This window comes from Camellia sinensis, chromosome 1, assembly GCF_055761805.1.
Source record: "Camellia sinensis isolate YWXY chromosome 1, ASM5576180v1, whole genome shotgun sequence".
NCBI classification, from domain to species: Eukaryota; Viridiplantae; Streptophyta; class Magnoliopsida; order Ericales; family Theaceae; genus Camellia; species Camellia sinensis.
Window position 1 is genome coordinate 109464419 of NC_138961.1, and position 14500 is coordinate 109478918.

The following is a 14500-nucleotide window of genomic DNA, read 5'->3' on the forward strand; positions in this document are numbered from 1 at the left end:
ACTAACACACATAGTAGTATAGGAGCTAAAACAACTGGCCAAAAAAAGCACCAGAACTTCTTCTTCACGATAGCAACGACCCAAAACAGCTTCAAAACCTCCTGAATCTGGAAAAAGGAAGACCAGATTCAGTAACAACACACAGTATCACCCAAATCAGACAAAGAATCTGATAAGGAACCTCAAGTACTCCATGGGTAACAACGGAGGGAGCTTTCTCTCTCTATATTCTAGAGAGAGAAGCTCTCAACCTAATCCCCCGTCTGGCCTAATTCCTAATCCCAGCAAAAGCAACATCTACTTTTCTGGTTGTGATATGGGGTTGAGAGCTTCTATTCTTGAGATTGCTAAGTTTAATGAAGGTACTCTGCCTGTTAGGTATCTTGGTGTCCCTTTAATTACCACTAAGTTGAGAGCTGTTGATTGTGGTCCTCTCATTGAAAGGATCACCAAAAAAGTGAAGAGTTGGACCAATAAAGCTTTGTCTTACGCTGGTAGAAGCCAGCTCATTCAATCCATTCTCTTTTCTATGCAAGTGTACTGGTCCTTCCTTTTCATTCTTCCCAAGAAGGTCATTAGGGAGATTGATAGTATTCTTAAAGCCTTCCTTTGGTATGGTACTGATCTTAAAACTCATAGTGCCAAGATTGCTTGGGATTCCGTGTGTGCTCCTAAAAATGAGGGAGGTTTGGGCTTTAAATCTTTAGATATTTGGAATAAAGCGGCCATAGCTAAACACATTTGGTTTTTGTTTTCTGGGGGTGAGGGATCGATGTGGTGTCAGTGGGTCAAATCCTACTTATTAAAGGGGAAGAGTTTCTGGAATATTAAGGTTCCTAATGATCCTTCTTGGGTATGGAGAAAATTATTGTCTCTTAGGAAGTCGGTTTCCCCTCTGATTAAGCATAAGATTGGGTGTGGGGATGCTACTTTCCTTTGGTATGATAATTGGCACCCTCTTGGTCCATTGTGGAACAAATTCGGGGATAGAATTATTTATGATTCTGCCCTTAACAGTGAAACAAAAGTCAGTAAAATCATTGATGGGTCTTCTTGGAACTGGCCTACTCCCAACTCTTGGGAAATTCAGGAGTTAATCTCTTCTACTCCTGTGTGCTTTAATCCCAATCCTTCCAGCACTGATAAAGCTCTTTGGAATATTACTACTGATGGTAAGTTTTCCATTCAATCAGCTTGGAATCATTGGAGAAAGAAATTCGATAAAGTGGTTTGGCATAAGCTTGTGTGGGGCCCTCATAGAATCCCTAAAGTCAGCTTTATTGTTTGGGTGGCTCTTCACAATAGACTTTATACTGGTGATAGACTCCGTATGTTTGACTTGACCACTAGCTCTCAATGCCCTTTTTGCCTCATCCTGGAGGAAAGCCATTCGCATTTATTCTTTGAGTGCATCTTCTCTAGCAGAGTCTGGAGTGCCATTGAAGTTGCTTGTAACATTAAGTCGCCTGTTCTTGGTTGGCCTGACAGTGTTACTTTTGCTACTAAGGAGACTAAAGGTAACTCTTTGAGGGTCAACATCATTAGTAATGCATTCTTATGCTCTGTTTACTTTATCTGGATTGAAAGAAATAATAGAATTTTTAACAAAGAACTCAAACCTGAAGAGGTGGTCATTAAATCTGTTATCCAAATGGTTAGAAATAGAATGTTGTCAATTAAGAATATTCCTAGATCCACTGGTGACAGATGGTTTCTAGATCAATGGAATTTGCTGGAGACAATTTTGAAGCCCCATAGCATCAGAAATGGGAGGGCTGCTGAGTGATGTGAGTTCACTATATGTGGGTTGAGTGATGGTGAGCTTAAATGAGGGCTTTATGTATTTGAGTTTTTTTTGCAGGTGTAATTTGGTGTTTCAAGTGGAGCTATCTATCCTTGAGGGTTGAGTGACCAGAGTTACTTTATATTTTTTCCAGTTTGATGTGGGTAGAGTGATGTTGGCTATAAAATTTTTGCTAATGCCTATATATACTGTAAATTTTTATGTGCAGGTTAAGGGTGCTAATTTTGAGTGGTGTGAGCCCCTAAAGTGTGGGCCGAGTGATGAGAGTTCCTACATTCCTTGTTATCACTGGACGTACTCATTTTTGATTGTTTCTACAGGGTTTATTACAATGTTTAAGCACTGCGGTGGCTGTCTGGATAGGGATATATATGCTATTCGTCTGATGGCTGTGGCTGCGATGATACTCCTCTGCTGGGCAGATTGGGTTGGATGTCTACTGGGTTGGTGTGTTGGCTGCTGGAAGCGCCTTTGTTTAGCACTATCTTTCATTTCTTTATGTTAATTGGGCTGTGTCTGGACCTTAGTTGTTTGCTGTGTCTATTTTCCTTTTGGCCTATCCGTGCGGGTTGTGCATGGCTTTTGTTCGTTTTTGGCTTTTGGATATGTGTGCTATTAGTTTATGTTTGCTTTGTGGTTCTGCCGTTCCACGGATTTGGGCTGTTTCTGGATGTGTTCATGGTCCTCATTCGATGGTATGCGGGTCATGAACATATTTTTTGGGGTATTACATTTATATGCTTTGCTGTAATTTTCTTTCTCATTTTGAGCCTTTTATTTGAGTTTCGTTAGGTAGGTGTTGGGCTCCTGTTTTTGTTCTTGTATAGTTTCTGTTAGGTCCTGGGGCATGCCCCTTGTAGCTACGTATTCTCTGTTTTTCTTTTATCTATGTCTTATTCACCCAAAAAAAACTAATTAGCTTGGGTCCCGTAAATGTGTCATTCGCTTAACTGGCCAAGTTTAACTCAACCTAATCTTGCATAGCCACTGAGCAATAGAATTTACTGAATATTTGTAGCTTAACGATATCAGTTTAACATAAGCACCACATTTATGGTTTCTTAAATCATTTAAGTGTTAAATTCTCAAGCCCAGAAGGATGAATTTGAATGAATTCCCTTTGACTTTCTTCCAATTCCTCTTTCTTTTCTCTTATACTTTCTCTTCTGGCTCTCAGAGCAGAAAGTTTCTATCTTTCTCTGTGCCTCTCCATCATTCTCTCTTTTGTTCCAGGAACAAATTAGCTTGCGCCCCTAATTGTTTCATTTGCTTGAGTGGCCAAGTTTAACTTAAACTAATCTTGCTTAGCATCTCAGCAAGAGAATTTACTGAGTCATTGTCGCATAACGATCTTAGTTTAACATTAAACACCTCATTTAAGTTTTCCGAAATCACTTAAGCGTTTAATTCTCAAGTTTAAAACGATGAATTTGAATTCCCTTTAATTTTCTCCCTATTTCTCTTTCTTTTCTTTTAACTTTCTCGTCTAGCTCTCAAGAAGATAGTTTTCTCTCCAACTTTCTCTGTGCTTCTCCATCCTTCTATCTTTTGTTCTAGGAAACTAATTCGCTTGGGACCCTAACTGTTCCATTAGCTTAAGTGGCCAAGTTTAACTCCAACAATTTGAATTCCCATTGATTTTCTTCCCCTTTCTGTTTCTTTCCCTTAACTGTCTCTTTTAGCTCTCAAGAAAAAGGTTTCTCTCTAACTTCTCGACCCTTCTCCATCCTTCTCTCTTTTTTGTTCGAGAAACTAACTAGCCTCGGCCCCCCTAATTGTTTCATTTGTTCAAGTGGCGAAGTTTAAATCAAACTAATCTTGCTTAGCCTCTAACAAAGAGAATTTACTGAGTGATTGTAACTTAATTTATTCACCCAAATATTGTAACTTAACAACCATTAGTTTAACTTTAACACCTCATTTAAGGTTTTCAAAATCTCCTAAGTGTTCAATTCTCATGTGCAAAAGGTTGAATTTGAATTCCGCTTGATTTTCTTCCTATTTCTCTTTTTTCTTCTCTAACTTTCTTGTCTAGCTCTCAAGAAGATAGTTTCTCTCTGACTTTCTCTGTGCTTCTCCAACCTTCTCTCTTTCGTTCTAGGAACTAATTAGCTTGGGCCCCCTAATGTTTCATTTGTTCAAGTGGCGAAGTTAATATCAAACTAATCTTGCTTAGCCTCTAACAAAGAGAACTTACTGGGGCCCCCACAATATCCCTAAAGTGAGTTTTGTGGTTTGGATGGCGATTCTGGGCAGACTGAACAGTGGGGACAGGTTGCACCTTTTTGGTGTGACACAATCTGCTCTATGTGTATTTTGTCAGTACCATGATGAAGACCATAACCACCTTTTCTTTTAGTGTCCATTCTCGGAACGGGTGTGGTCTTGTATTAAAGGTAAAATCAGTGTTGATTGGCCATCCCATCGCGATCTAGCAAATGGAGAAGGCTTTAGCTTCTTCATTTTTGAGAGCCCTGAGTGTTGCAATGCAGTCCTTGAAGGAGGGCCATGGTACATTGGTGGTTCAAATCTTTTTCTGAAAAAATGGACTTGGATGATGAAGCTTTCGAAGGAAAAAGTTACTATAGTTCCAATATGGGCTAAGTTTTTCAACGTGCCTTGTAGGTACTCCTCTGTTTATGGACCAACTTACTGAACAGGGTAGTAGAGTGTCCTTTGCCAGGGTCTGTGTGGAGGTTGAAGCGTCATCCAACCTTCCATCGATGTTCAGAGTGAATTGTGAAGATGCTTAACTCAAACTAATCTTGCTTAACCTCTGAGAAAGAGAATTTACTGAGTAACTGTAGTTGAACGATATTCGTTTAACTTAAACACCTCATTTATGATTTTCGAAATCACCTAAGTGTTCAATTCTCAACTTCAAAAGGATGAATGTGAATTCCCTTTGATTTTCTTCCTACTTCTCTTTCTTTTCTCTAACTTTCACTTCTTCTAGCTCTCAAGATAAAAGTCTCCTTCTAACTTTCTCTGTGCTTCTCCATCCTTCTCTCTTTCGTTCAAGACTAATCAGCTTGGGACCCTAATTGTTCCATTAGCTTAAGTGGCCAAGTTTAAGTCAAACTAATCTTGCTTAGCCTCAAAGATAGAGAATTTACTGAGTAATTATCGATACTAGTTTGACTTAAGCATGTCATTTAAACTTTTCCAAATCACCTAAGTGTTCAATTCTCAAATCCAAAAGGATGAATTTGAATTCCCATTGATTTTCTTCCTCTTTCTGTTTCTTTTCTTTAACTGTCTCTTCTAGCTCTCAAGAAAAAGGTTTCTCTCTAACTTCTCGGCGCTTCTCCATCCTTCTCTCTTTTTCGTTCGAGAAACTAATTAGCCTCGGCCCCCTAATTGTTTCATTTGTTGAAGTGGCGAAGTTTAAATCAAACTAATCTTGCTTAGCCTCTAACAAAGAGAATTTACCGACTGATTGTAACTTAATGTATTCACCCAAATATTGTAACTTAACAACCATTAGTTTAACTTGAACACCTCATTTAAGGTTTTTGAAATCTCCTAAGTGTTCAATTCTCATGTGCAAAAGGTTGAATTTGAATTCCGCTTGATTTTCTTCCTATTTCTCTTTTTTCTTCTCTAACTTTCTTGTCTAGCTCTCAAGAAGATAGTTTCTCTCTGACTTTCTCTGTGCTTCTCCAACCTTCTCTCTTTCGTTCTAGGAACTAATTAGCTTGGGCCCCCTAATGTTTCATTTGTTCAAGTGGCGAAGTTAATATCAAACTAATCTTGCTTAGCCTCTAACAAAGAGAACTTACTGGGGCCCCCACAATATCCCTAAAGTGAGTTTTGTGGTTTGGATGGCGATTCTGGGCAGACTGAACAGTGGGGACAGGTTGCACCTTTTTGGTGTGACACAATCTGCTGTATGTGTATTTTGTCAGTACCATGATGAAGACCATAACCACCTTTTCTTTTAGTGTCCATTCTCGGAACGGGTGTGGTCTTGTATTAAAGGTAAAATCAGTGTTGATTGGCCATCCCATCGCGATCTAGCAAATGGAGAAGGCTTTAGCTTCTTCATTTTTGAGAGCCCTGAGTGTTGCAATGCAGTCCTTGAAGGAGGGCCATGGTACATTGGTGGTTCAAATCTTTTTCTGAAAAAATGGACTCGGATGATGAAGCTTTCGAAGGAAAAAGTTACTATAGTTCCAATATGGGCTAAGTTTTTCAACGTGCCTTGTAGGTACTCCTCTGTTTATGGACCAACTTACTGAACAGGGTAGTAGAGTGTCCTTTGCCAGGGTCTGTGTGGAGGTTGAAGCGTCATCCAACCTTCCATCGATGTTCAGAGTGAATTGTGAAGATGCTTAACTCAAACTAATCTTGCTTAACCTCTGAGAAAGAGAATTTACTGAGTAACTGTAGTTGAACGATATTCGTTTAACTTAAACACCTCATTTATGATTTTCGAAATCACCTAAGTGTTCAATTCTCAACTTCAAAAGGATGAATGTGAATTCCCTTTGATTTTCTTCCTACTTCTCTTTCTTTTCTCTAACTTTCACTTCTTCTAGCTCTCAAGATAAAAGTCTCCTTCTAACTTTCTCTGTGCTTCTCCATCCTTCTCTCTTTCGTTCAAGACTAATCAGCTTGGGACCCTAATTGTTCCATTAGCTTAAGTGGCCAAGTTTAAGTCAAACTAATCTTGCTTAGCCTCAAAGATAGAGAATTTACTGAGTAATTATCGATACTAGTTTGACTTAAGCATGTCATTTAAACTTTTCCAAATCACCTAAGTGTTCAATTCTCAAAACCAAAAGGATGAATTTGAATTCCCATTGATTTTCTTCCTCTTTCTGTTTCTTTTCTTTAACTGTCTCTTCTAGCTCTCAAGAAAAAGGTTTCTCTCTAACTTCTCGGCGCTTCTCCATCCTTCTCTCTTTTTCGTTCGAGAAACTAATTAGCCTCGGCCCCCTAATTGTTTCATTTGTTGAAGTGGCGAAGTTTAAATCAAACTAATCTTGCTTAGCCTCTAACAAAGAGAATTTACCGACTGATTGTAACTTAATGTATTCACCCAAATATTGTAACTTAACAACCATTAGTTTAACTTGAACACCTCATTTAAGGTTTTTGAAATCTCCTAAGTGTTCAATTCTCATGTGCAAAAGGTTGAATTTGAATTCCGCTTGATTTTCTTCCTATTTCTCTTTTTTCTTCTCTAACTTTCTTGTCTAGCTCTCAAGAAGATAGTTTCTCTCTGACTTTCTCTGTGCTTCTCCAACCTTCTCTCTTTCGTTCTAGGAACTAATTAGCTTGGGCCCCCTAATGTTTCATTTGTTCAAGTGGCGAAGTTAATATCAAACTAATCTTGCTTAGCCTCTAACAAAGAGAACTTACTGGGGCCCCCACAATATCCCTAAAGTGAGTTTTGTGGTTTGGATGGCGATTCTGGGCAGACTGAACAGTGGGGACAGGTTGCACCTTTTTGGTGTGACACAATCTGCTGTATGTGTATTTTGTCAGTACCATGATGAAGACCATAACCACCTTTTCTTTTAGTGTCCATTCTCGGAACGGGTGTGGTCTTGTATTAAAGGTAAAATCAGTGTTGATTGGCCATCCCATCGCGATCTAGCAAATGGAGAAGGCTTTAGCTTCTTCATTTTTGAGAGCCCTGAGTGTTGCAATGCAGTCCTTGAAGGAGGGCCATGGTACATTGGTGGTTCAAATCTTTTTCTGAAAAAATGGACTCGGATGATGAAGCTTTCGAAGGAAAAAGTTACTATAGTTCCAATATGGGCTAAGTTTTTCAACGTGCCTTGTAGGTACTCCTCTGTTTATGGACCAACTTACTGAACAGGGTAGTAGAGTGTCCTTTGCCAGGGTCTGTGTGGAGGTTGAAGCGTCATCCAACCTTCCATCGATGTTCAGAGTGAATTGTGAAGATGCAGAAGCTATAGTGAAGGTCGAATATCAGGGTTTACCCCCTAAGTGTAACCACTGTGTAGTGTTTGGGCATGACACTACCAAATGCGTTAAGACCCAAGTGGCTGCCCTGATAAACCTCCAGAAACAAACAGAAGACAACCCAGATCCTAGATGGGAAACTGTCAAGGCCAAGGGTAAGAGGAAGGTGGATGTCCCCGAAACTCCTACAACGACAGATAATCATGCAACTTCAAAGGAGGATGGCCTACAGGAACCTGATGTAGGGCAGAGTCAACAGCAAGAGCACATTCAGGAGGAGCCTGTGGAAACCAATCCAGTCCTACCAGTAGTGTCTACCCCAACTGAGGGGGAGATTGAGGTTCACAAAATGGATGGCTTGGAGGCTTTGCAGAAGGGTCTGCTGGAAATTACCAGTTTGGTTCTTCCCAATGATGAAGAATTGCTGGCTAAAGTGGAGAAACTAGTGGAAACCACCCCTGGTAGTTCGACCACAAGCAGGCCCAAATTGGCACTAAGGCAAAAGGAAGCTCCTCTGGCAAAGGCAACAAAAGCCAGAGGAAGAAACGCAGGTAAATCCCAGTTTATCTGGTTGTGGGTTTCAGATGTTGTTATTTCTAATGTCTTTAAAAATTGCATCTTGGAATGTCAGAGGATTTAATAATCCTCATCGACATAAAGAAGTTCGGAAATTTTTGTTAAATGAAGACATTAAAATTTTGGGCATTTTGGAAACGAAAATAAAAGCTTTAAATGAACAGCAGATTTTTTCTGGTGTAAACAATTGGCCCTTTTTGACAAACTCACAACCTACTAAATTTGGGCGGATCTGTGTCTGCTGGGACCCAGCTCTTTGTAAGGTTACTTTGTTATCAGCATCTGATCAATATATTTTTTGTGGAGTTCACGAGTTTTCTTCTGATAATATGTTCAAAATCTGTTTTGTTTATGTTGATAATAAACCTGACATTCGAAAAGACTTTTTTGAGTATATGGCTACTATTTCCCATTTGCAATCCAAAACTCCTATTATGTTTCTTGGGGACTTTAATGCTATAAGATACCCGTATGAGAAATCTGGGGGCTCTGTTAGCTGGTCTAAGGACAAAGAGGAGTTTAATTCATACATTCTGAAATCTGAGTTGGTTGATCTCTCCTACGGGGGTTGCCAATTTACCTGGGCCAATAAGAGAACTAGTGGGGATTACATCGCAACCAAAATTGATAGAGTGCTGGTTAATGAGGCTTGGCTTGATACCTTTCCTGCCTCTTTTGCCACTTTTTTACCCTCTGGTATATCTGACCACTCTCCTGCTGTGGTTAATGTTTCTGACAAGATATCTTCTTTTTTTTTAGGTAAGTAAGTCATAAAATAAAGACAATGAAATATACAAGTTTACAAGGGGCATACCCTAGGTACACCCAACAACAAATGAATAAAAATTACATAACCAACATAAACTACTAAAGTACCCCCATAAAGATGGGGGGAAAGCATAAGAACAACAGAAAACCAAAAAAACCCAACTTTGCCCATATATCTTTTTGTCCCCCAGTAACCCTTACCATCAGAAATAATAGATGGAAACTAAAGGTGGATATATGGGCAAAGGTACAAACAACACTAGAAAGCTATTTAAACATAACAAAACAAACACACAAGGCTACAACCCAAAAGCCCGATCCAAACGGATAGTCACCCCCATAAGCCGCCAGTCTCTACCGAAGATGAGCACATGGAGTCCAGTAAGCCTTCCACTCCTCACAGCCGTGACATCCTAGCCACTTAACCAAAGCCATGACAGAGGAAAAAATCTACCCCACGACACATCCCAACAGAGTCACATGAAGCTAGCACGAGTAGTAGCCATAATCAACGGTCTTAGGAGTTGTAGTGCAAAAACAATAGCCCCACAGCAACAGCCCAATACATAGTCAAAAATTGCATAAGATCAAACATCACGTCCTCCAGTCCCTTCCTTGGTAGATCGCAAGCCTCAAACCCCACGGCAGTGTGCCCTTCACTCCATGTCAGGCATGGCAATACAATCAATTAGAATGGGTCGGTTGGGGAAGAAAGTAGAAAGCTCCCCCCGGAGTGAAATGGTGTATAACCCGTGAGTTTATTAAGGTCACATCTTGTTAACCAATCCGGCTACCTTTATTCCGGTTGGTGTTGATTATTTACAGAGTGAATTTGTTGGTTTCGGGTGTTTTTCAAGTGCACCATTTTGTTTCGGCCATTGGTTGCGGTCTCTGGCTGTTGTGTTCTTTGTATACCCGTGAAAGTCGCGTCTACTCCGGCCATGGAAAGCTGTGTCTATTCTGGCTATACTGGACTGGCTTCTAACGGGGAAAGTTCTTTTTGTCCAGTCCGGTTTCAGTTCCGGCTGGTTACGTTTATGGTACTTTCTTGTGGCTTTTGCCGCTCCAGCAATATTCCAATTGCCGACGCCTGGTCCAGGTTCTGGGTTCGCTTTGGTGATGTTGCTACGGTGACGAGTTGCAGGTGGTGATTGGTGTGAAACGGTACGTGTTTTGGCCGATGGACTTCGTGAACTGGGTTGGTACGTCGGCTTGAGAAGCGCTCTCATATTCGGCGCGCTCTTGTTCTGGTTCCACTGGTGCTGGTGTTTATACACTGTGTCGGTGGTACAGTGACGTTGCCATCCACATTCTGGGTACCTCGCCGGATTTGTTACGGCGTTGTGTGGTTCTGTTTGGGTTGGTACGTCGGTGGTTGTTGCAGGCCGTGGCTGTTCCAAGCTGGTCGGCCTTGTCGTTTTTTATTGTGTTTCTGGTGGGTTTTTTGTGATTTACGTTTGTATGCAGAATCTGAGATGGAGGCTGCAGGTTTTCTTCGGTGCGCTGCCATTCACCGTCACATGCTTGCGGTGGCTGTCTGTGGTTTCCGGAGTCGGTTATCAGTGTTGTCTGGTTTTCCGGGGGTTGGGTGGTCGGTGTTGCTGTTTTGTTGCTCCAGCCATGGCAGTTCTGCCAGTCGGTGTTGCTACTAGTTCAAGTTTTGAGTTTGGAGCGTGACGGTTACGAGTGGTCCGTCGCGTGGACATTGGTGCCGTGTTTTCCGTCCAAGCTTGCTGAAGAAGCTTTGTTGTTGTTCTGCTCTAGGATAGCACGTGGGTCTTGGGGCAGACCAAAAGGAGGCTGGTCAGTTCATGATTGGATACTATGTATATCAGATTTTACATGGTGATGTTTTTGGGTGAGGTAAAAGCTATATCAACTTTATATATATATTTATATATATATATATATATATTTTTTGGTTGACCTTGCTTTGGCTGCCTAGTTTGGGTTTTGGTTTGTAGTAGGTGGGCCACGTGTGGAGCAAATCACGTTGGCCCATGTGCTTTGTTGTGGCCGTTTGGTTGGGTCCGCGGCTCTTTTCCACGTGGGTACTTCTCTGGGCCCACGGTGCAATTTTTATCTGTTAGTGTGGACTATCCGTGGGTTGGTTTTTTTGGTGAAGACAGTGGGCTTATTCTTGCCGCTTCGTTTAGTGGGCTTTTGATTATGGGTTTTTGATGACCACGCTTAATATTTATGTGGCCCAAGTTTCTTACACTGTCAAGTGGGGTGCTTTCACGAGAAAAATTTGGGGCAGTTGGTTTTTTATTTTCTTTTTTAGTCACTTTGCAGCGGATTATGTATAGTCGATTTTATCTTGATGATTGATCGTGTGATCCTCATGTGACTCGATATGAGGTTAGTTTTGAGCCATCTCCGCCAAGAGTGATTGAGGGGTCACTGCTATGGGGAATAGTGGTTCGATGACTAGCCGAGTTAGAGATTGGGAGATGAGCGGGAGGATAGCTACCGGTTCCGGTTGCTTCTTGTCTTCATGTGACCCATCCTAATTGGTCATATTGCCACGCCTGACATGGAGTGAAGGGCACACTGCCGTGGGGTTTGAGGCTTGTGATCTACCGAGGAAGGGACTGGGGGATGTGATGATTGATCTCAGGTTATTTTTTGGCTATATATCGGTTTGTTGCTGTGGGGCTACCGTTGTCACTTCGACTCCCAGGACTGTTGCTTATGGTTACTGATCGTGCTAGCTTCATGTGACTATGTCGGGATTTCTCATGGGGTAGATTTTTTTCCTCTGTCATGGCTTTTGTTGAGTGGCTAGGATGTCACGGCTGTGAGGAGTGGGATGCTTATTGGATTCCATGTGTTGATCTACGGTAGAGACTGGGGGCGAATGTGGTTGGTTATCATTTTTGATTTGTCTTGAGGGTTGTTGCTTTGTGAGTTTACTTGTTGTGGCTTTTAAGTTTTTTGGTGTTTGTTTGTATCTTTGCCCATATATCCATCCCAAGTTTCCGTCTATTATCTCTGATGGTAGGGGTTACTTGGGGACAAAAGGATATATGGGCAAAGTTGGGTTACTTTGTTTTTTCTGTTGTTCTTGAGGTTCTCCCCCAATCTTAGAGGGTGCAGTGGTAGGTTATGTTTGTTATGTATTCGTTTATTTATTTGTTGTTGGGTATGCCTGGGGTATGCCCCTTGTAAACTTGTAAATTTTATTGTCTTTATTTTATGACTTACTTACCCAAAAAAAAAAAAAAAAATTAGAATGGGTCACATGAAGACAAGAAGCTACCATAAACCGATAGCTATCCTCCCGCTCATCTCCCAGTCTCTAATTCAGCAAGTCATCAAACCACTATTCCCCAAAGCAGTGACCCCTCAATCACTCTTGGCGGAGAAGGCTCAAAACTCACCTCGTATTGAGTCACATGAGGATCACACAATCAATCAAAATGAAAAAATCAACTATGAATAGTCCGTTGTAATGTGGCTAAATAGAAATAAATGAGCACACCAAAACTCACTTAAACAAACCCAATATAGCATAGCCCAAACTGCTGAGAATAATAAACTGGGCCACTGATGAAAACACACAAAAGATAGTGAGCCCAAGAAATGCCCACTTCCTTCACCAATAATCCAGCCCACAGATAGTCCACACTAACAGATAAAAGTTGCACCGTGGGCCCCCCCAAAAAAAGTAAACCGTGGGCCAACAATAGCCACATTTTGCCGGGCCCCACATCCAACCAACATACGCAATCAACAACCCACTAAGATAAAAAAGAATTACCTTCCAGCTACCTACACGACATCAGGTACATCTCCCTTGAAAATGAGGAAGGAGCCCCTAGTCTGTTACCTCCACTCTGAACACAATAGCTTGATGATGATAATCAAGCAGAACACACGCAATCGCTAATCGTGAAACACACGCATCACCAACCTCACGCACTACACGCGTGAGAACGTGAAGTATACCCAATACCACCACTACCACAGCAACGGCTCTGGTAACCAGGCAAAGCACGCTGGCATAGATACACAGACTATATCGCCGGTGCAACACCAACCCAGTGATGCAGCCAAAACCCACACCAGAAATGGACGGTGTAATCTGAGAGCAGAACCCAGCAGAATACCACCTGTCAGCTCCAAAACCTAAATAACCACAGCTGAAATACCCACCAGCGATAATAACAATAATGTGTACTCACCGCCAGCGAAGAGTAAACCACCGGAGACCTGGAAAGCTACCAGCGAAGCAACACCGACAAGCTAACCACCCCGTGAAATTCATGAAAGATCACGAGACTAACTTCATCTTACCCAGCGATCTTGATAACCCCGGAGGACCATGAGACCCACAGCCGGAGCACCACCAAATGGGCTACTCTCACAATGTCAACTTTCTCTCTCTAGGACTAGAGAAAGAGAGACTCTGTAAAAATAACCGGAATGAACACCGGACTAAGCAGAGCTAACCCAAACCCACTAGCACCACAATGGAAGGAATACAGCCCCACCATGAACGCCGAGACCAAAACCTCCACGGAGAACAACCAAAACCCATCTACAGCGAAGAAACATCACCATAGAATAACACCCACGAGTTCAACTACCTCTGACCTCTTGCCATTGAAAATCATTATCGATCCAACAACCCACTAACAAATGAGCTACCAGATGAGATATCCTTAATGCAATAGTCAAAAGTCAAAATAATGTGTGCAAACACTAAGCTCAGACAGAAAACATGCTCACCCCAACTCAGATTACTGAGAGGAGGAGCTAAACAAACTGGCCGAAAATGCACCAGAACACACCACCATGGATAACCCCCGGGGGGAGCTTTCTCTCTCTAGAATCTAGAGAGAGGCTCTGCTTTCTTCGCTGACCATAAGGACTTTAGCTCTGTGGTCTCTAGAGTTTGGAATCAGTATATTTATGGTGTTCCTATGTACAGGGTGTGCCAAAAATTGAAATATTTGAAGCCTGAATTAAAGGCTCTGAACAAGAAAGACTTTAGTTACATAACTACTAGAGTCCAAACCTCAAAATCTAAGCTCTTCTCTGCTCAATGTAAGTTGGACAAGGATCCGAGTAATAGTGAGTTGCAAAAACTTGAGCGCAATATCTATAAGCAGCATGTTGACCTCCTGGCTGTTGAAGAGAGTTTGGCTCACCAGAAATCTTGTGTCCAGTGGCTTAGTTAGAGGGACAGAAATAGCAGCTTCTTCTTCAAAACTATTAAGGGTAATATCAATAGGGGTAAAATTTTGAATCTTGAGAAGATGGATGGCCAAAAATCTTCTAAACCCGAGGACATTCAGAATGCTTTCACCAACTTTTTCTCAGGTTTATTTGGTACCCCGTTTGATGACCAGTATAATGGTTTTGCTAGAATTCAGTCCCTGGTTAAGACCCGTATTTCTCCTGATCAAT

General features: G+C 41.5%; 1 protein-coding gene across 1 annotated transcript; it reads left to right on the plus strand.

The window, feature by feature from the left end:
• The first annotated feature begins 7412 nt into the window (after positions 1 to 7412).
• On the plus strand, positions 7413 to 14271 carry LOC145818747 (uncharacterized). The gene is made up of 5 exons (XM_082912920.1): positions 7413 to 7485; positions 7600 to 8292; positions 8375 to 9076; positions 10553 to 10676; positions 14022 to 14271. The coding sequence occupies exons 1-5, from the start codon at positions 7413 to 7415 to the stop codon at positions 14269 to 14271; spliced, it is 1842 nt and encodes a 613-aa protein (XP_082769046.1).
• Positions 14272 to 14500: the final 229 nt, after the last annotated feature.